Source organism: Budorcas taxicolor, chromosome 13, assembly GCF_023091745.1.
Source record: "Budorcas taxicolor isolate Tak-1 chromosome 13, Takin1.1, whole genome shotgun sequence".
Lineage (NCBI taxonomy): Eukaryota > Metazoa > Chordata > Mammalia > Artiodactyla > Bovidae > Budorcas > Budorcas taxicolor.
In genome coordinates, this window is record NC_068922.1 from 26,408,337 (window position 1) to 26,429,640 (window position 21,304).

At 45.0% G+C, this 21,304-nt stretch overlaps 1 protein-coding gene across 1 annotated transcript in view; it reads left to right on the forward strand.

Moving 5' to 3' along the window:
• The first annotated feature begins 1,163 nt into the window (after positions 1-1,163).
• Positions 1,164-21,304, forward strand: part of GAD2 (glutamate decarboxylase 2) — a 60,921-nt gene continuing 40,780 nt past the window's right edge. Inside the window, exons 1-7 of the mRNA XM_052650940.1 lie at positions 1,164-1,239; positions 1,904-1,963; positions 2,168-2,317; positions 3,309-3,542; positions 8,098-8,188; positions 8,742-8,854; positions 14,259-14,374. Of these exons, the coding sequence (XP_052506900.1) occupies positions 1,164-1,239; positions 1,904-1,963; positions 2,168-2,317; positions 3,309-3,542; positions 8,098-8,188; positions 8,742-8,854; positions 14,259-14,374 (840 nt within the window). The remainder of the gene's footprint in view (positions 1,240-1,903; positions 1,964-2,167; positions 2,318-3,308; positions 3,543-8,097; positions 8,189-8,741; positions 8,855-14,258; positions 14,375-21,304) is intronic.

The following is a 21,304-nucleotide window of genomic DNA, read 5'->3' on the forward strand; positions in this document are numbered from 1 at the left end:
CTTCGCCGATCAAGGTCACCGAATGACTCGACCGCATCCCCCATCAGCCATCAGCCGTCAATCCTGCTGGCTCTAGCTGTTCTTCCTTGCCGCCTTCCAAGAAGTTTCCATTCATATTATTTCTCTGCCCAGCCTGAGGTTCTTGGTGATAGATTTCAGCGTGAATTTTAATTGCCTCAATCAGCAGTCTTTCTCCCAAGCCGTCAGTCAGAACTTGAGCAGTGGGCTCGGCGACCAAGCGCTCTGAAGCGCAGGAATGGTTCCCAGCCCCCACCTCGGGGAGACTACGCGGCTCAGTGGGCAGGAGTTAGGCTCTACTAAGGAGCAGGACTGAGCCCATCAGTGCCTAGGTGCCCTTCCCGCACAGTCCCCTTCCCAGGCTCGCGAACCGCTCCAGATTCCCCCAGCCGCCGGGACTCCGGGGGGTCACAGAGACCTCAGCACTCTCTCGCAGGAGGGTGGCGCGGACTTAGCGCCTCCTTCTCCGCAGTCGGAACCAGACCTCAAACAATACACCAATCGTCGCAAATAAAAGGCTGTCTCCTCCGCCTTTCCCGCTTCGCCAAGGTCTCTGTGGTCTCCCCGCGCTGGTGCCGGCGCGCAGTCCGCCGCGTTAGCACTCTGGACAGCGCCCCCGGGGTCGCCAGCATCCTCTCGCCGCACGCTCCCCAGGGATCGCCTGCTCACCTCCCACCCGCTCACGCTGACTCCTGCACGGGCGCACTGTCTGCCTCGCCCTCGGAAGATTCAGCTCTTCTCCCTCCCGTTTTTCCCTCCTCCGCCCCATCGTGCGTCCCGGCTGGGCTCCCTCCTTCAAAATCGCTCGAGTGCTCGGGCGCTTTCCCATCTCCCGGCGGTAAGGACCCTTCAATCCTCTCCTCTGTTCATTCCCCGAAGCTTTCAGAGCTTTGCCACTTCTCTGAGCTCTAATCCCAACACACACGCGCGCACACGGACACGCACGTTTCCTGCCCCTGTGTGACACCCACCCTCTGTCGTGCGGCCGCTCCAGACCCCGCGCGGTGTTCCTCCTACCGCCACACACACTCACACACACAAACACACACAAACGCACGCACGCGCGCGCGCAGGGCGGAGCGGAGGGCAGGCAGCTCGCCGGCAGTTTGCACTCGGAGGCGTCTTGCTCCAGTATCGCAGCGCCGATGGCATCTCTGGGCTCCGGCTTTTGGTCCTTCGGATCTGAAGATGGCTCGGGGGATCCCGAGAACCCCGGCACAGGTAGGAGAAACGGGACCTGCAGGCGGAGAGCTTTGCGGGCGGACTGGGATTTGAGGGGCTGGGGAAGATTGAAGGTTTTCCCACCTGCAACAGGAAACTTCGGACGCTTAGCCCTGCCCTCGGGGTGGGTCCTTGATGACCCAACAGACTTATCCCCTGGGAAGATGCCCAGGGACCGTCCGGTTCTTTCCGCTGAAATCTGGGAGAGCCTCTAAACACGGCCGTGTATCCTCGACACCGAATTCCTGGGCCTGGGATTCTGCCACGGTCTTAGTGTCTGGAGAGAGAGAGGGTGGGGAAAAGGAAAATTGGAAAGGGGAGAGAATTGTTGATCTGAAAGGAGAGCGTGCGAGGAAATGGGCGGCCTCGGGTGTCGAGGAAAACTCGCCCAAGCGAGGCAAGAAGGAGACTTTGTCCTAACCGAGTGGTACCTGAAAGGCAAGTGCAAAGGGCCACAGTGTGGGCCGCTTCTGAGGAAACAGCCAAGGGTCGAGCCGGGCCGCCAGGCTCCCGCCGCCTCTGGCACCTGCTCGCTGTGCGGGCGCCAGGCAGGCAGCTTTTCCCGGAGCCCGGGTTTATTGACGTTCACAAAGAACGAAATTTCACACGTGTGTCTGCTGTTTTCTTTCTGCCTCGCTGTCCTCCCACCTGTCTTTCCTTGCAGCCAGGGGCTGGTGTCAGGTGGCCCAGAAGTTCACGGGAGGCATCGGAAACAAACTGTGCGGTGAGTGCCTGCGCGGGTGCCCGAGGGAGGGAGGCGGACATGGCCAGGCACCGCGAAGCCCGAGGAAGTCAAAGGCACCCTCTCACCTCCGCATCCCGTGAGGGGTCGGATATTCTTGATTTGGGGACCGGGGATGGGGGTCGGGGGCTGGGAGCCGGGCCGGCGGGAGGCTGACCGAGGTCCGCGCTCCTTGTCCTTGCCCAGCCCTGCTCTATGGAGACGCCGAGAAGCCGGCGGAGAGCGGCGGGAGCCAGCCCCCGCGGGCCACCTCCCGCAAGGCCGCCTGCGCCTGCAACCAGAAACCCTGCAGCTGCCCCAAAGCGGAGGTCAACTATGCATTTCTACACGCAACAGGTAAGGGCGCCTCGCGGGGTCCCGGGAGCTTCTGCCCCTCGCCCTGCCGCGTCCACCGTGGCCAGGCGGGACTCAGCGCCGGGAGCCTGAGCCGGGACATCTAGGTGCAGGGCAAAAGCAGACCTTAGGAGACTCTCCAGGAGACCTCGAGAAACGCTGGGCCTGCCCTCTCGGTCAGACCCAGACCCGGGCCTCTGCGTGGCGCTGGGCTCCGGGGTTCCAAGCGGGCTCCCGGACTGGCCGAGGCGCCCCGGCGCACCCTAGCTCCAGGTCCTATTCTCCGTGCGCCCGAGGCCTCGGGTGAGATGTGGTTTCTTGTTCAAAATAGCTTAGACTTTCTAGGTCTTCAGATCGCAAGAGTGATTTGTAGCTGTGGTTTCAGGAAAAAGATTGACAGGAAACCTGCGCGCAGTTTTACTCTCGTACTTGCACACCCAGTTGTGCGAGCGCGCGCGCGCACACACACACACCGTACGCACACACACACACCACACACACACAGAGACACGCTGACTTAGGAAACAGCGGGCCTTAGTTAATAAGCCAGAGATCCTGTGATGCCATAGGATAATAAGCCAAATCATAACCAAAATCTTATGAGCCATTTTGCCCGATTTACCCAAAAGCATTCCCCAAACATTCCTGACTTGAAGTGATCTTTTAAGATGACTTATTGAGAAATACCCTTTAGCGAGAACCCGGAGGAAACAGATGAATGGAAGTATATTTTCTTTAAAAAAAAATAAAAGATAGGAAAAGGAAGCAAATTGGTTATGAACTGAAATGCAAGAAAATTTGGGATAAGGAAAGAAATCATATTTTTTCATTCCTTCATTTTTGAAAAATACCTCCCCTTTAAAGAAGATGCTCTGCTTTTCCAGAAGATTTTTTTAACATAAAATCTCAGTTCAGAGAGAAAGTGTCAGATGAAGACCTTTCCTGGATATTTTCATTGTAAAATTAAAACGTGGCATTTTGATTCTGTTCTTAGATCTGCTGCCAGCGTGTGATGGAGAAAGGCCCACTTTGGCATTTCTGCAAGAGGTTATGGACATTTTGCTTCAGTATGTGGTGAAGAGTTTTGATAGATCAACCAAAGTGATTGATTTTCATTACCCTAATGAGCTTCTTCAAGAATATAATTGGGAATTGGCAGACCAACCACAAAATTTGGAGGAAATTTTGATGCATTGCCAAACAACTCTAAAATATGCAATTAAAACAGGTATTGTCTGATCAGAAATAATAAAGCTCTTTTTTCTTTTATGATTTTTATTTTTTCTAGGAAAATGTTTTCTTTTATGGAGTTGATAATTTCAAATTTACAACATTATTTTCATCATTTAAAAAGTCATGATTAGAATGATTAATGTCAAAAGCACCCTTTACTGTTATCGTTCATTGTTTTGAAGTCGGAAATGTTATCTAAGTATAAATCATCAGATTTTACATTGCACTATTTGGCCACGGAAATTATCCACTGAGTAGAAGCAACCATTTGTCAGTAGAGGCCAGTAGAAGTGACTCTCCTATAGAGAAAGAAAAAAAGAGAATCTAGAAATGAAAGCGTAAAAGGCATGATCCAAACAAAAGCCCAAATACCAGGTCAGTGCTGGTATTTCATTGGCATAGAAATGAACAGAAATTGAACAAACCATCTGTGTAATGGTTGAACCAGAAGGGTAATATTTTGGCATTGTTTCAGAAGACTAAGACTTCAGATCTGAACTCCAGCTTTTCTCTATTTTTGAAGAAATGTACACAAAAGAAAACACAATGCAAACTAGCTTAACAATTCAGCCATGTTATACAAAGATGAATATGCTTCCTAACCACTCTGTATAGAAGATAAAGGGAAAAAAGGATAGAGGGGAATCAGATATCCTTAGGGACAATACTTTTAGTGTATTTTGTGTGTGTTTTAAAATAGTATTCTCTATACTTTATCCATTTTTAGCCCCAGGTGTAACATATATGTGAATGCATTCTAAGCTTTCATTCTAGCTACACAAAGTCAGCTATTCGTCTCCCCAGCTCACGATTACCCCTGCCTTTTCTGCTTTGCCTCTAATCATCCTGATACATGGTGGCCATGCACTTCATTAAAGCAATAAAAATAAGCATGAATGAATTTGGAAGGGAAGGAAGACCTTGTGGATCTAAACTGATTTGTAGCCTTAGAACAATTTGCTAACAAATAAATATGTAAAGTATCACAAAACATTAATTACTCTAGAAATGATCCTTTTCTCAGCAAATTTAGAATTACATGAATTATCAGTACGATTCTAATCAAAAACAAATTTTAAGAATGTTTGTTGTGTGACTTTTAGCCCTTTGTTTTGCTATATTTTTGTTTTTGTGAGTTCTTTTCATTGACAGGATAGATATGCATAGAAGCTTTGGGAAATTGATTTCCTATACTATTATTTTCCACTTTTGTGAAACTATAGACTTAGAATTAAGTACATAGGAGAAAGAATTTAACTTGAAGATTTCTATCAAACTCAGTCTATGGAAGATGCTTAGATTTCATTCTCAACTATATTGACAGAGAATCCACATGAGGTATATACTAGGCATTAAAGATTTTTTTTTTCCTTCCAGTTTTTTTTGTATATTTGTAGGTGCAAGCCTGAGCAATGTTTTTAGTTCATTTTTGTTTGACCTACTCCCCAACCTAACATTTAAATACACTAACAGTAATTTACTACCTATTATTTTTATTGCTACCAAGCCAAAAAGAATCTATAAAAGTGTTTTCATATCTTCGTCCTTAAAAGCTGATGGAGTCTGAAATGCAATTTAAAGAGTAAAGATAATGAGAATTGCAGGTCAATGAAAGCAATAGTTCTGTTAATGTTCCATTTAGTGTTGGGAAAAGATGGGCCAATTCAATACTTAGATTTTGCCATAATGCTTGTGAAACTGTTGGTCAGTGTAGCTCTAATATGTTTTTTTAAAGGTCAGAAAAAATATGATTAAGTGGAATTTCTGACCAAGGCATATCAATATTAATTCAGTATAACATTATTTATAACATATATAGTCTTCTGGTCCTTCCTCCCATCCCCAATAACATTTCAAATAATTAACAGCTGCCACCTTCCTTTTTGACTGGCAAGTTTATAGGTTTTCTGTATAACTTGTATTTGACAAGTAGTACTTTGAAATAGTTTCTGTCACCGCTACCATTAGATGTGTTAATGTTCCTTGGGAGATTCCTATATAAAAGCATGTTACTACTGAGAGTCCATAACCTAATTTCCACTTGGACTCCAGGCTTAGAGAGAAGAGAGGGGAGGTGGGGAAATCTTTATGCGTTGTTAAAATTACCTCTGTAAGAAATATTGGAATAGAACATGAAAAAGTGTGGAGAATGATAAAATTCTGAAATAATTAGACTTTGCTGGGGTCATCAGGTTTGGCGTTAGTGTTGGCGGCTGAGGAGTGAAGGGATTCATGAACCCAATCATGAGACAAAGGGATTGAAGTGTGAGTAAATGAGCCGTCCTTGAGTGTGTGTTGCTGGTCTAGAGAGAACAGTCTGGACCAACTTGGGGCCCCTTCCCAATAGACTGTGGACACCAGGGTCAGAGCTGCCTGGGGCTGGCTATTCGCAGTCTGTGCACCCTTCCTGGCTCACTTGCTGATCTGTGGGGAGCGGTCCAGTGGCACAAACAGCGCCTAGTTTCAAACTCGCTCTCGGAGGTGGCAGCTCATGGCCATCTGACTCCTTCGCAGGGCGCTGACTCGCAGCACAGGACCAGGTTGGGGCAGCAGCAGCAGCAGCTGGATGCCAGGGTGACTCGGACAGCAGGCAGACAGGTCTCAGGGAACCCTACCTGAATTTGTCAGCAGCCTATTCACAGGAAGCCAGCAACCAAGGGGACATTTTGTTCTGATCTGTCAAAACTATCTCCCTGCATATTTCCACATCATTATCAGTGAATGCAAATTTTGAGGCTGGAGAGATTTTGGTGAAATAGACCAAGGTCAAAATTTGACACAAGAAGGAAGCCAAGCAATTGCAGCATCGCACTTCTTACCATAGTTTCCCAGAGGGGGTCATCAGGCTGAATTGATCTTCTGATAACCTGGGGCACGACATAGGTCTTGGGATCCCACTCAGTTTTATGCAGAGGTTTTCCTGCCAAAGGGTCCATAGACTTGGTGTGAGATGAGAGATACTAGATTCATCCAGAAAATGCATAGGAGTTGAGAGAGTTGATTAATGGCTAGATTTGCTGATCCTTATTAATTTTCTCATTTCAAGGAAACGGCTTAGGGAAAGAGGAATGGAGGGGCACTGAGAGGGAGACGAGGGCTATGATTTCAGCTGTGAGCGCTAATGAAATGGGGAGTCAGTGAGGCAGAGAGGGGTGGAGGGCTGCTGCAGACAGCAGCGGCAGCCACAGCCAGGAAGGCTTTTTCCCTTTCCCTGGACCCGTAGACTGATGGGAGCAGCGTCAGAGAGCCTGGGAAAGAGCAAAAAGCTCAAAGGGCACCCTGCAAGGCCATAAGGATGTAAAACAATGCCATGCGGAGAATAAGTGAGAGCTGCCCAGTCTCTTTAAAATGTGCTCTTTCCCAGCTCTTCTCGGCATCTACTCATCTAGTAGCCACATGCTGGAGGCTGATAAGAGAGCAGTCCCTGGTCCCGGAGATAAGCTTTGTGTTGACTTTTGTCTCTGCTCTCCCCATTGCCTACCTTTATCTTGTTTTGTCCAGGCTGGCCTGAGAGTCTGTCACATCCCCAGGCTTCAGACAGGTGTCCAGTAAGTGGCAGATGTGTTTTAATAAGAAGCTTTTTCCAGAATTGTTAATCTTGCAGGATTTTGGCTGCAAAACAACATCATAGATTTATAGATAGGCTTATGTGGAGCAGGACAGGGAAATGGAAGTCTAATGAGATCTTTACAATCACATTTTAAATAATAGCCACAGGAGTGTTGGGGTGTCAACCCCTTTAGAGAGTTATAGAGAAATCCAGAAGTTAGTTAGATAAGCCTGACTGAGGGACTGATCAATCCTGTTGAATATACCTTCATGTATCTTGGGGACAAAACCGGGATGTTGGCTGTATTTAGCTTTATTTTTAATTGCAACTATGAAGGAGCTCTGTTGTGTAGAATCAAATATTTGGACAGAAAAGAATAGAGAAGAATTACATTTGTTCATACCAGCTTTAGACAGTCATTGCCTTTTGAATTCAGGGTAAATCACTCAATAGAGTGTCCTATTTTCTCATTTTTGCCTTGTCTTCTCTGATCATCAGCCATTTGTCACTGATATTATATGGATGTTGGCATGCCTGGCAGATGTCATCGTATATGACTGATTCCCAGCACAATTTAATGGAAAAGGGTTTTTTAGCAGCACAAGTGTAAACAAGAAGTGGCCTATTTTTGAGTAGCTTGGGATTGCCCCCGCATTTGAATCTACAAATATATTGAAACAATGCTAGAAAATAAACCAGTGTCCACACTGCAAACCACATTTATTATCTTTTCATAGTTTATGGTTAAAGAAAGATTTTTAGCATGTATTTTAAGAAATATCACAACACCAAACAGTCTGTCTTGTTAAAGGAAATGCTCCTTTGCTGACTGTGTGTCTGTGTCTGTGTGTGTGTGCGAGATGGGTATGAGTATGGATCTGAGTATGGATTTCGTATTGCTGAAGGCTCTTTCAAGATTCTTCATCTAGAGAAATCATGGATTTCAGAGGCATTCATTTTCACTGGACTCACCCTGATTCCGGTGTTCCATCTAATTCAGGGCATCCAAGGTATTTCAATCAACTTTCTACCGGACTGGATATGGTTGGATTAGCAGCAGACTGGCTGACATCAACAGCAAACACTAACATGTAAGTAGCTAAATATGTTCTTGTGTAATCCAGGATAATTATTAATGACATTTCATAATATTTATTCTACCTCTTATGTAAAAAAAGAAACCTTTTTTTTAAAGTAGCCCCTAAAATAGTGAGACAAACTTCAGAAGAGTATGGATATTCACTCTTGCTTAAAAGAAAATAGTCCTGATCTCTTTTTCACGCAATCAAAGTTATGCAGCATGTTTTAAACACAAAAAGGCACTTTGGGGGCATAATGGATGTATTATTCCATGTAATATGAGAGAGAAATGGTACTAGATGTTGTCTTTTAGATAGTGTTATAATGTTAGCCTGCAATGTATTTATTCACTATGATAAATGACCCTTGTGCATGAAGCCAATCACTGAAGCTCTTGACTTATGAATGTAGGAAACAGAGCAAACCTTTTTTGGTCTGCTTAACGCTATAATTGTAACATTTGTGAAAGCAGGATTTGAACAAGGAAATTGTTCTGTAGATATTGTAATGATGAATCATTCCTTTGAGTGACAGACATAAAATGTGGCCATTACTATGTTTCAGGTTCACCTATGAAATTGCTCCAGTATTTGTGCTTTTGGAATATGTCACGCTAAAGAAAATGAGAGAAATCATTGGCTGGCCTGGGGGCTCTGGCGATGGGATATTTTCTCCTGGTATATGATATTTTAATCTTTCTTCATATCTTTCTTCTGGTTTGTCATGCCTTATTGTGAAGATCAGTTTAGTTCAGTCACTCAGTCATGTCCGACTCTTTGTGACCCCGTGGACTGCAGCAAGCCAGGCTTCCCTGTCCATCACGGACTCTCAGAGCTTGCTCAAACTCATGACCATTGAGTTGGTGATGTCATCCAACCATCTCATCCGCTGTCATCCCCTTCTCCTCCTGCCTTCAATGTTCCCCAGCATTAGGGTCTTTTCTAATAAGTCGGTTCTTCACATCAGGTTGCCAAATTATTGGAGCTTCAGCTTCAGCATCAGTCCTTCCAATGAATATTCAGGATTGATTTCCTTTATGATGGACTGCTTTGATCTCCTTGCAGTCCAAGGGACTCTCAAGAGTCTTCTCCAACACCACAGGTCAAAAACATCAATTCTTCGGTCCTCAGCTTTCACTTTATTATGAACATAGGAATTATTAAATATCTAGCCTGTGTTTCTGCTTAGGTTAAATAGACCAGAGGTCCAGCCTTTTTGGCACCAGGGACCAGTTTTGTGGAGGACAATTTTTCCATGCACCCTTCATGGGGGATGGTTTGGGGATGATTCAAGCACATTACATTTATTGTACACTTTATTTCTATTATTATTATGTCAGCTCCACCTCAGATCATCAGGAATTAGATCCTAAAGATTGAGATTAAGTACATGTGACCACTGACCATGCATCCAAGTCAACTACCCCGTGCTTGAATATTATTTTTGTGTGTGTTTAGAAAGAGGATAATCAACAATGATATTAACCCAGTACTTCTACTGTGATCCTACATACAGGATGCATGGATTGTGTGGAACAAAGGAATAAAGATTCCTAATAAGTGAATTAGGGAATAAGGTATTGTACTTTCCCAAGCATCAGTGAAAGGAGAAGGGTACCCTCACTGAATAAAGCATTCTCTGATTGAAGGAAAATAACAGGTACAATGTACTTAACAGAGCCTCTGTACACCGTCCCTTTCAAGGAACAAGCAGGGAAGCTGATTCATACAGTTTTCAAGTAGGACAGAAAGTGCCTGGAAGACAGTTTCTTAGCATTTAAAAAAAAGGGTGATGATTTCTTTCAGAGGTTTCCCATTCTTTTTTTTTTTTTTTTAATGATGTCATTTAGTCCTTCCCACTCTGCCTTTTGATCACCAGCCATTGCATTCTAAGCTCCATTATGTATACTTCTTCCAGCCATGAAAGTCAGCGTGGGACAGAAAGTCCTGCTTTGGGTTTCCAGGTCTGTGTGTGTGACCTTGGTTTGATGCAGAGAACTAAAAGCTAGGAAGGCAGTGAGAAGAGAGAGAGCCACTGACCTGTGGAAAAGAAACCTGGCATACAGACCGTCACCTCCTCAGCAGCAGGAGCGGGGCGCTCATCAGAATGGGAGTCACTGGCCCTGGAGCTTGGTACCTGGAGACTGGCCCTGCTGGGGAGGCCAGAGCTACATCTGCCATTGTGTCAGGCAGAGCAAAGGCTAAGTCATGATTCCTCTTTAGCAAATCTGCAAAGGCAGGGGGATCACAAAGGAGAGAGAAAATGAAATGAAAAGACAGAAAAGACATGATGATGAGTAACAGTGGCCTCAAGGCCAAGTCTTAAATTCAGCAACTTTATCTACAAGCTCAGATCAGCTATTTCATTTTCTGTTTGTAAAGAGATAGCATATGTTTTCAGGGGCTGAAGGAAAATGTGTTAGTTAAATGAAAGGGAAAATTTACCTTAAAAAAAAAATCATTGTACACCAGCTGTGATGAAAATTTTAGGCTAGTTTCAATTTGTAGAGAACTTAGTATTTAGTGCCCTTGGAAAACCATCCCCGACTGAGGGAAGTTTGTTAGCATTAACTGGAACTGATGTTTTACGGTGTTTTTCATGAGGAACTAGGTGAAGTTCAGAGATGAATGTTGTTCCCACCTTTGTTCCGCCTACTCTTGTACGAGCGGCTGTGTGAGTGAGCTGTCCCCAGGAAGCCAGGAGCTCCTTGGGCTCCGTGTTCATGGTTCGCAGTAATGGGGAGAGAACAGCTGCTCCCATGGACCTGGAAAAGTTGACTAAGTGGAGTTGGACCCGGCCTAACCTACCTGGCTGGTCTTGGAACACGCCTGTCCCAGAAAATATACACCCAGAGAAAGACTCCTCTTTGGCAATTCTGCTAAGCCAGGTATGGACTAAGGGCTGCCACCCCCATCGATGATGGGGAATGATCAGATAGAGAAGACTTAAGTTCGATCCTGAGGCTCCTTCCTTGAATCCTGAAGATCCATGAGCTCTGGGTTCCCAAGACAGAAGCCAAAAATGCCAGGCTACAGAGTAAGGAAGACACTGGAAAATCAGGAGGGAACTGAAGAAAATGTCATGAGCAACCTGTTTCTGCTCTGCTTTCTATAATGCATTACAGAGAGGAAATGGATCATAGCATCCTCAGTTGCTAATAGATGACTTTCTGGGTAGCATCCAGCCTTATTCCTGGGAGAAAGGGCCTATGATTTAAGGGTGAACATAGGGGAAATCATACATCTATGTGCCTGAGATCTGACAGTCCCATTGCCTGGAACTAGGCATGGAGAGTTAGGTCCATGGCTTGAATACTCAGCTCAGCCAAGTTTTTCTACACCTCCATCTATAACATCCAGTGGGGTCATGCTATGGAAAGTTCTTTGAGAAGGACCGAAAAAAAATATGTGCAGCCTAATGGTTGAGAGTCACGTTTTCTTTGGTGGAAATTTTTAGGACTTAAGCCTAGGAGGCAGCATCTCAAAGTAACCCTCCTTTGAGGAGTTGAAGGGAGGAGCCAGGGTATACAGAAGTTTTGCAGTGAATAAGGGCTGGTAGTCTGAATGTCCAAAGATGATTGTTAATTAAAGGAAGCCAGCTATTCCAAATTAAGGAATTTAGTGCTTTTTTATGAATGGGAAGATACAAGAGTTTGGACTCACTGAAATCATTCCTTTCATATGCATCAGTCATCTGAGGCCAGTATCCTGGATTTTCATATCCTGACCTTCCTTGGGGCAGATCACAGATCACAGGTATTCTTTTCCTTCCTGAGTGCCCTTGAAGCTCACCAGCTCACATTGGAGGGCTACAGTCACTGATGATTGTGATATCCTTGTTTATGGACATGGCAGGAAATACTCCATTTCTCAGAGACTTTCAGAAGAAATCTGTTTATGGGATGTCACCTTCACCTGGGAGTCAAAGGGAACTGGAGAACGCCACTGCTCAGCATGTCCTGAAGGGCCAAGGGGGAGAAGGTGTAGTCACAAACCTGTTCCTGTATAACAGGATTCTCAGAATGTTTGGGGCTTGTTGTTGCATCCTTTTGTGGAAAATTTCTGGGAAATAAGAGCACATAGGACTTTTGCATCTGTCCTCTTGCCTGTGTTACACAGTGTAGTCTGCTCTGTCCAGAGACCCAGAAGCCTCTTTATCCCTCCTGGGCTGCCAAACCTTTAAATGGAGAATGACTGAGCTGTGAGATGAAGAGTGGGAAGCTGCTCCCTGGATCATTGTCCTGGGAGGCCTACTTTCTTTGTGTCCTTTTTCTCCCTTTTTCTTTCCTTTATCTTCCTCCCTTCTTTCTTCCCAGCCTCTCTGAAAATAATGAGGGCAGCAATTCTTAGTGGGGAGTGATTTTGTCCCCAGGGGACATTTGGTAATGTCCAGAGATATTTTTGGTGGTCACAATTTATTTGGGAGTGGGGAGCATGTAGTGCTCATGACATCTGGTGGGTAGAGGGTACGGATGCCCAGGAAAGCCCCATCACATGGAACTGTCCGGCCCGAAAGCTGGTCCCATGCCCGGCATCCTGCCCAGTCAGCCTTTTAGGCAAGGTGTCAGCTCAGAGCCGGCCTGACCTAGATTCTATTTATCCCATGTCTCTAGGGCCCAGAAGCAGTAGGAATTGCCCTCGTTCTGACTGATGATAGAGCCAGGCTCTGGGTGATGCCTGCTCTGTGCCAGGTTGCCTGCTTGTGTGGGACCCCAGTGCTCACTAGGCAGAGATCATCACCGTACCTGGGCCATCCAGCTTGGTACAGAGAACCCTCCTGCTCCACAGCCACCAGAAGGGAAAAGAACTGAGAGAACTCACATGATGCCAGAGCCCTGGCGACCCCCTTTGGGTTGGGGAGGAGGGTCATTGTGTTTCACTCCTCATCGTGTTCTCACAGCTCCCACATCAGCATATTCATTTGCTTTCACAACTTTCTGTCTTCTATCTGGTTAACAAAAATCCTAAACTATCCAACAATCCTGGGGAGAAGCTCACTTTTCTTTGCTTGTCAAATGAGACTCTACTTATAAGACACTAATTCTATGGTATGAAATCCTTGACAGTCTTAGGATGGCACATGAAAAGTAGTTCAACATGGATTTAACATTCCCCTTGTGTGTCTTCCTAATTAGGAAATTGTAGCCATTAAAATTATATTGCAATGATGTCATTAAGAGGGAAGAGCCATCTGAGGGGAATTAACAGATAAGTATGATGAGATGGGCTTGGGTGTTTATCATTCTATAAGGATTGTTAACAGTCCACGATATTAATAGCAACTGATCTTTTTCAGCTCAGATAGAAGGCACTGCATGAGCTGAAATGAAATGTCTTCTCCATGAGGACATACATGGGATTTTCACAGATCTAATGCTGAATGACCTACTCTTAAGCCGAGAAGGAAGTCAACTTTTTAAGTTATTAAAAGCCTTTTCAAACGGCTCTTAGTAAGAGCAGAGTCCACTGCAGTTCGTGCCCCGTCCTGCCAACCCCAAGTCCCCAGAGACGGACGTGGATGTGGAGGGCTGGAATCCATCCTAGGTTTGGGCCGAATCCTCGTTTGGGCCCTCTCAGCTAATGCCTTTGAGTCTGAGGATTCAATTCAAAGCACAGCCAGTAAGACGATTTTCTTCCGTGTCCAAAGAGGACTCTGCTGCTGCTGCTGCTAAGTAGCTTCAGTCGTGTCCGACTCTGACCCCGTAGACGGCAGCCCACCAGGCTCCGCCGTCCCTGGGATTCTCCAGGCAAGAACACTGGCTGGAGTGGGTTGCCATTTCCTTCTCCATTGCGTGAAAGTGAAAAGTGAAAGTGAAGTCGCTCAGTCGTGTCTGACTAGTAATGACCCTATGGACTGCAGCCTACCAAGCTCCTCCGTCCATGAGATTTTCTAGGCAAGAGTACTGGAGTGGCTTGCCATTGCCTTCTCCGAAAGAGGACTCTGCTGCTGCTGCTGCTAAGTCGCTTCAGCCGTGTCCGACTCTGTGCGACCCCATAGATGGCGTCAGTGGAATTAATGTTGCTTGCTTGTGACATGTTAACGATGACTAGAAAAGGTAACTGTTGTTGCTCTGCCCTCTAGGTGGCGCTATATCCAACATGTACGCCATGCTGATCGCGCGCTTTAAGATGTTCCCGGAAGTCAAGGAGAAGGGGATGGCTGCCGTCCCCAGGCTCATTGCCTTCACGTCTGAGCATGTAGGTGTTCGACGTCCTTTCCAAGTTTAAGGTTATATTCCGTAAAACCTGGGTTGAAGGAGTGGTATTTGGAAATACTTTACCCCACGTTTTCTCTTTGCAGAAGTTGCTTCTTGGGAGAGGACGAAGGGGAGAGATCAGGCGGGTGGTGCAGTGCGGGGAGCTTCTTTCTCTTTGCAATTCAGGAAGATGCTCACAGTAAAAGCAGTTTGCTTTCAACCACCAGTCCTATACTCCGTACTTTGTAATAAGGTTATGTGTTGGGGAAACAGGACGAGAAGAGAGGGCAAAGTAACCGTGAACTCATATGGATCATCAATGCTGTGCAGTACAGATTTCAAAACTGCCAAGTATCCTGTTGATACAGGCTTTCTGTTAGAAAATTCTGATCAGATATTCTACCCTCTTGGTTCCTTGGAAGCGAGTGAATACAATTCACAAACACTCCACTAAAAATGGAATTAAAGGAAATTAATGATTGATTTTAATACATTATCCTTAGCATCTTGCTTTCAGTCATGTTTTAGCATGTTGAATGCCCTTCCTCAACTTATTGGCATCAAATTTAGCAGAGAAGAGGACAGCCTGAAATCACCTGATGTTTTCTTTTCCTATTGCTGCTGGAACAAATTACCACAAATTGTGTGGCTTAAAACCACATGGGTATGTTACAGTTCTGGAGGCCAGAAATCTGTAGTGGGTCAGGAAGGCTGCGTTCCTTCTGAAGACTGTAGGAGAGAATTCATTTCCTTGCCTTTACAATTTCCAGAGGCTCCCTGCCTGCCTTGGGTCATGGCCGCTTCTTCAGTCTTCAAAAGCGGCAACAGCTATCTTCAGATCCCCCGCCCCCAACCCCAGCCTCTGCTGCCATCACTCCACCTCCTTCTCTAGCTCTGACTCTCTTGTTTTCCTCTTTCTCTTGTGATTATACTTTGATAACACAGGATAATCTTTCGTCTCAAGATCCTTCATTTAATCTCGTCTTCAAAGTCCCCATTGCCGAGTAAGGTTACATGTTCACAGATTTAAGGGATTAGGGTATGGTCTTCTTTGTGGAGATGACTGTGCACAGTACTCAGCCCACAAAGCCTGATTCCCCACCATGACATAGCTCTCATTTCTCAGCTTCTCCAAGGGTAGAAAACCAGAATGCAATTTGTCTTCCAGTGACTATTTCCCTACAGTGGATTTGGATCCCTCAGTAGTTACATGTTACTGTATTCTCAGGCTCGAAACACCCAGGTGATCTTATACTGGCATCTTCCTCTTTGGGTTTCCTTGCTGTTTCCACATCTGGAATGAGGTTGACCTGTCAGCATGTTCATTGTGCTCTCTGGTTTCTGCATGAGTTTCTTGGGCTCAGGTTGGATGTAAGTTCATTTAACATTGCTCAGAAATTTCAGTCATGTGATCTGAGGATAATTTAATATACCTTAGTTCCTTGACATTGCCAACTTGGGATCTCTCTCTTCTCCATTTTCCAAGGAAAGAAAGGTGATTTAGAAAGAAATGATTCTACAACAGCCATTCAATTCTTCACCTCCTTCTGGTATTTCTATCTGTGCCTATAATTATGGAGCAAGATTTGAAAATTAGGAACCTAAATTACCAATTGTCTCTAACTCAATAATTATTTTGACAGATAAGCTATTCTTCTAACATGCAAGACCTTATATCCGATTGTTATTGACCACTTCTAACCTCCAATAGACACATGTTCATTTAATTCAAGAGCAACCTTGTGGGCCAGGCAGAACAGGGCTTGTTCTCAGCATTTTTTTTTTTTTTAATGAAGAGGGTGTAGTTAGCTAGAGAGAGAGAGCCAGGATTAAATAAATTTCCTGACTCCCAGAGCAGTGAGGGCCCTGCCCAAACCACCAGTGTAGAAACTAGATTAAAAAATACAACAACAGAGTTTTATAAACTACAGCTCATCGACTGCTTTAACATTTTATACCTTCCCAAGTCAGATTTCCACCAAGAGCTTTTTTCTTAACATGAGGCAATGCTAAACTGTTTCTTCTCCGTCCCTCCCCAGACTAGAATATCTTTCATGATACCCATAGGTTGGGCTGGAAGGGAGTTTTAGAGCTTGATTTAAAGAACTCCAGTGTCTCCTGGAGCACTTGATCCAAACCGTTCTGGACATTTGTTGTTGTTCAGTTGCTAAGTTGTGTCTGACTCTTTGTGACCCCATAACTGCAGCAAGCCAGGCTTCCTGTCCTCCACTGTCTCTCAGAGTTTGCTCAAACTCATGCTCAGATGGTAAAGAGTCTGCCTACAAGGCAGGAGACCTGGGTTCGATCCCTCACTTGGGAAGATCCCCTGGAGAAGGGAATGGCTACCCATTCCAGTATTCTTGCCTGGAGAATCCCATGGACAGAGGAGCCTGGCAAGAGTCGGACCCAACTGAGAGAATAACACTTTGACATTCTGGACATATGAGCCCTTAGAAGGGAGTCCTGCCCTTTAAGCTTCAGGTTAAGTGGTAGCATAACCCCCATGTCTAGCTGCCTCTGGGCTCCAGACCTCAGGTCATTCCATCCCATTCATCCTTTTGTACTGCTCCTTCCAACTTCAGGCCATGCCGGATCTTTCCTTAATCTTAATGGATTTTGCAATCACGGTCTCCACCAGCTCCAGAAATAGACCTTCACAGGCTGAAGAAAGAAAATTACCAAATCAGGTCTCAGCATACCCTTTCCACAAGCTAGTTTCCATCTCTGCATGGAGGTTTCTTTCCTGAATCCCTTGACCTGCAAGGAGACTGGAGGGGGCGTGGAGTAGGGTGCTGTGTGGGTCAGATGGGGAAAGGAGTGGCCAGTGGCTGAGGCACGAACTGCCTCCATTATTGTCTCTTGTTATGCTCCTAGAGAATTCTCAAGTCACAGGACGTTGGGAGAATGGAATGAGAGTCTTAAAAAACACTTCCATCAGTGCCTGGGAGGTAGGAAGTGAAGTCGCTCAGTCATGTCCGACTCTTTGCGACCCCATGGACTATAGCCTACCAGGCTCCTCCATCCATGGAATTTTCTAGGCAAGAGTACTAGAGTGGGTTGCCATTTCCTTCTCCAGGGGATCTTCCCGACCCAGGGATCGAACCCAGGTCTCCCGCATTGCGGGCAGACACTTTACTGTCTGAGCTACCAGGGAATCCCAATGGGATGTAGGAAGCTCTACATAAATATTAGGTAACTTGAAAAAAAACACCACCAGCTTGTTTTATGTATGAAGAAGTCAGGCCTCAGAGATGGAAGATATTTTTCCCATGCTTTCACACTCAGGCAATGGCAGCATCTGCTCTACTGCTACTGCTAAGTCACTTCAGTCGTGTGCGACTCTGCGACCCCAGAGACAGCAGCCCACCAGGCTCCCCCGTCCCTGGGATTCTCCAGGCAAGAACACTGGAATGGGTTGCCATTTCCTTCTCCAATGCAGGAAAGTGAAAAGTGAAAGTGAAGTCGCTCAGTCATGTACGACTCTTCGCGACCCCGTGCAGCCTACCAGGCTCCTCCATCCATGGGATTTTCCAGGCAAGAGTACTAGCACCTCAGTTTTCTAACAATTCTAGCACTGTGCTTTCTGCTCCTAGGCTGGCTGACCAGAGAGCCACACTAGCTGGCTGTTCTACATTCACTGGAAGCAGCTTTCCTCAAATCCTATTTTCTTCATGTTGGTTATTCTGACGTTAATATAATTTCCTGATCTGTTGAACTGAGCTGGTTACTGTCCTTTCTTCTATTCTGAGCAGGGAGTTGATAACTGGACATGGTTAGTGCCATAGAGATGAAAATGGTGTTGAGAAACTGCCATCCTCCAGCATCCAGAGAGAAACTTCACATGTTCAGAAGGCAGAGGTCATCTGTTGGTTTCTAGGAGACACTCCACTCCCTCTCTGCCACGTTCCACAAAGCTACCCATCACTTCTCTGGCCACAAAAACAGACTAGAACTTTCCCTAGCTGATGAGGAGGGCAAGCTGGTTTTGTTTGTTCAAAACAAACTGTTCTTGAAATTCGCCTAAGATTAAAGCAAACAAATAGTATGGTGATAAATCACTGAGTTGAAATGAGATAGTGTTAAGTTATGAGCTAGGAGTTCCAAGATTATTTTTCTCTGAAATATAGAATCACAAAATTGGAAATGATCTTAAAGATTATCTGGTTCAGTATTCATCCTTTGCTGGAATCTCATCAAACTCAGTGACAGAGAGCCCAGAAAAAATTAACCTGATGAATTTTAGGTCCTTTCTTGAAAGCAGGTTTAGAGGGAAGCAAAGATCGCAGCTTGGTAATTCATCTCTCTCTCTCTAAATCTTTTGAAAGCCCCAACCATGAGCTTAATTCCAAATTCCTCTTATTTCCTCATGTGACACAAGCTCTTCCAGAAATAGCTTCAATGAAGCAGCATAATCACATCTAGGAAAAATGTTTCTTATAATCACAGCAGACGCTGAGATCTTTCAGATAAATCACCATAACTAACTCACTCCACTTGTCACATGCCAGGTCTAGGGCGGGTCTGCGTCTCCTGGAATCATCACTGGTGTTCTGCTGAGACCCCTCATGACCTCAGTCCACTTCCATGGGGGTGACGATTCTCATAATTGCTTTAGAAAGATGATTTTCAGATAGCAATACTTTTTGAGAGGGTTTCAATGACAATAGATGTCTTTTGTGTTACAAAATGAATGGTGTATTGAAGTAATTATTTGACTTTGTAAAATTCAATTTGAATTTTAGAAAGAATGTAATTCTAAATTATTCAATTTATATGAATAATAAGGCTATAACAACTTCTTGTTGATAACGAACTATTCATATGTTCCTTAACAACTTATTCTTTTGATCTTATAATGATGTAAATCCTCTAACAAAAGTAATGATAAGTTCTAGAAAATAAAGAATTGGGGAAATATAAAAGCAAAAACAAAAAATGAATGGTGACCTGGGCAGCTTGGAAAAAGCTCCCATGTTATGCTCCTCATTAGACAGAAACACTGACTGATCTTTCAGTAAGTGAACAAGTGAACCAAATTCAGCTCACTCTCGGCATCCCCTACCACCTCTGTGTTCCTCCCTCCTTTTCTTCATAGGGTCCCTGTCACCCCTGTGCCATCTTCTCTACCCAATCCCATCAAAACCTCCTCTTCAGAAAGAACCTGAAAGTCACGTCAGTTCAGTTGAGTCGCTGAATCATGTCCGACTCTTTGCGACCCCATGGACTGCAGCATGCCGGGCTTCCCTGTCCATCATGTAAATGACTGTAAAATCCAAGTGTTGCCTCTCATGGGGGCATTTTCACTGCAATAGGAGGTGAGGAATGAGGCAGAAAAGCGGAAATCCAGCCATTGGGCACTGAGATGTTTCCTGTATTCCTTCGTCTACTCACCCCATGCTGCTGGATGCCAGGCACTGGGGAGACAGCCAGTGAACAGAACAGACCCAGTGTTGGCTCTCAAGGAGCCAGCATTGCACTGTCAGAGAGGAGAAGAGGATGGTCACCCCTCCCGGTGCCTCTGAGTCACATTCCTCATCTGATGGGTGACTCTCCCTTGCTCCAAGTGCCAGGTCGAGTCACTGGATAGACCTATTTTTCTTCAGGTTAGTGGATAAAGCTCATAAGCTTTGGGGTAGACTAGAAATGATGACAGGGCCTACTCTGCCCCTCCCAGGAGATTACTTAGCTCATTTCTTCCTCATCTGTAAAATGAAGATTACAACACCCAGTTCATGTAGTTGTTGGGAAGACGAGATGGGCTAATACAGTGCGTGGCCTTTAGTAAACTCTCCACCAATGTCAACCAACACTGCTCTTGTAACCAGCTACCCACTGGTGTCCCCATAGGTAGAGAGCTGAGTGCCTCTGGAGGGCAAGGTGAGGGCATATCTGGGGGTCAGTTATTTTCTTAAGATGGATAATGGCACCTCCCCCAAAACGTTTCCCTGGTGGCTTCGATGATAAAGACTCTGCCTGCAATGTGGGACACCTCGGTTCAATCCTAGGGTTGGGAAGACACCCTGGAGAAGGGAATGGTAACTCACTCTAGTATTCTTGTCTGGAGAATTCCAAGACAGAGGATCCTGGAGGGCTACAGTCCATGGGGTCAAAAAGAGTCAGACATGACTGAGTGACTAACACTTTCAATTTCCCCCAAAACACCAAGCAATACTCAAGGAATCCCAGCTTTAAGACAGTTTGGATTCTCTGTTGTTGCTTGTATGATTTGGAGAGGTTTTTTCTTTTTCCACATGCTCCAATTTGGCATATGCTTATTTTATAACATAAAGTGAATTGACATTAGTTTTGTTTGAAGGTTTTGAAATTCTGCTCAACTTACTCAGGGTATCTGAGGGTGGTATTACATTAGGTGATAGGCTGGAGAATTGGAAGGACCACAATTTTGTGAGCATCTATCAATGCTGGGCGACCTGTGGGCCCTTCCTATTCAATAGCTATGCTTCTCACACCAACTCTCAAGGTAAGAATTTGTCCTTGCAGCCCAACAAATGATGACTCAGTGAGAGAGTAACTCGCCTAACTAGAGCCAGGTCGTTTTATCTCAAGGAACAGCTTTCTTTTTTCTTTCTTTAATTTTTAAAATTGAAGTATAGTTGATTTGCAATTATATAGTTGTTGTGTTAATTTCTGCTGTACAGAAAAGCAATTCAGTTATACACATATATACATTATTTTTCATTTCCTTTTCCATTACGGTTTATCAGAGGATATTGAATAGCTCCCTGTGCTATACAGTATGACCTGTTGTTTATCCATTCCTATATATTATCATTTGCATCTACCAATTCCAAGCTCCCAATCCATCCCTCCCCAGCTTTTCTCTATGTCTGTGCATCTGTTTCTGTTTCATAGATAACTTCACTTGTGTCATATTTTCGATTCCATATATAAGGGATATCATATGGTATTT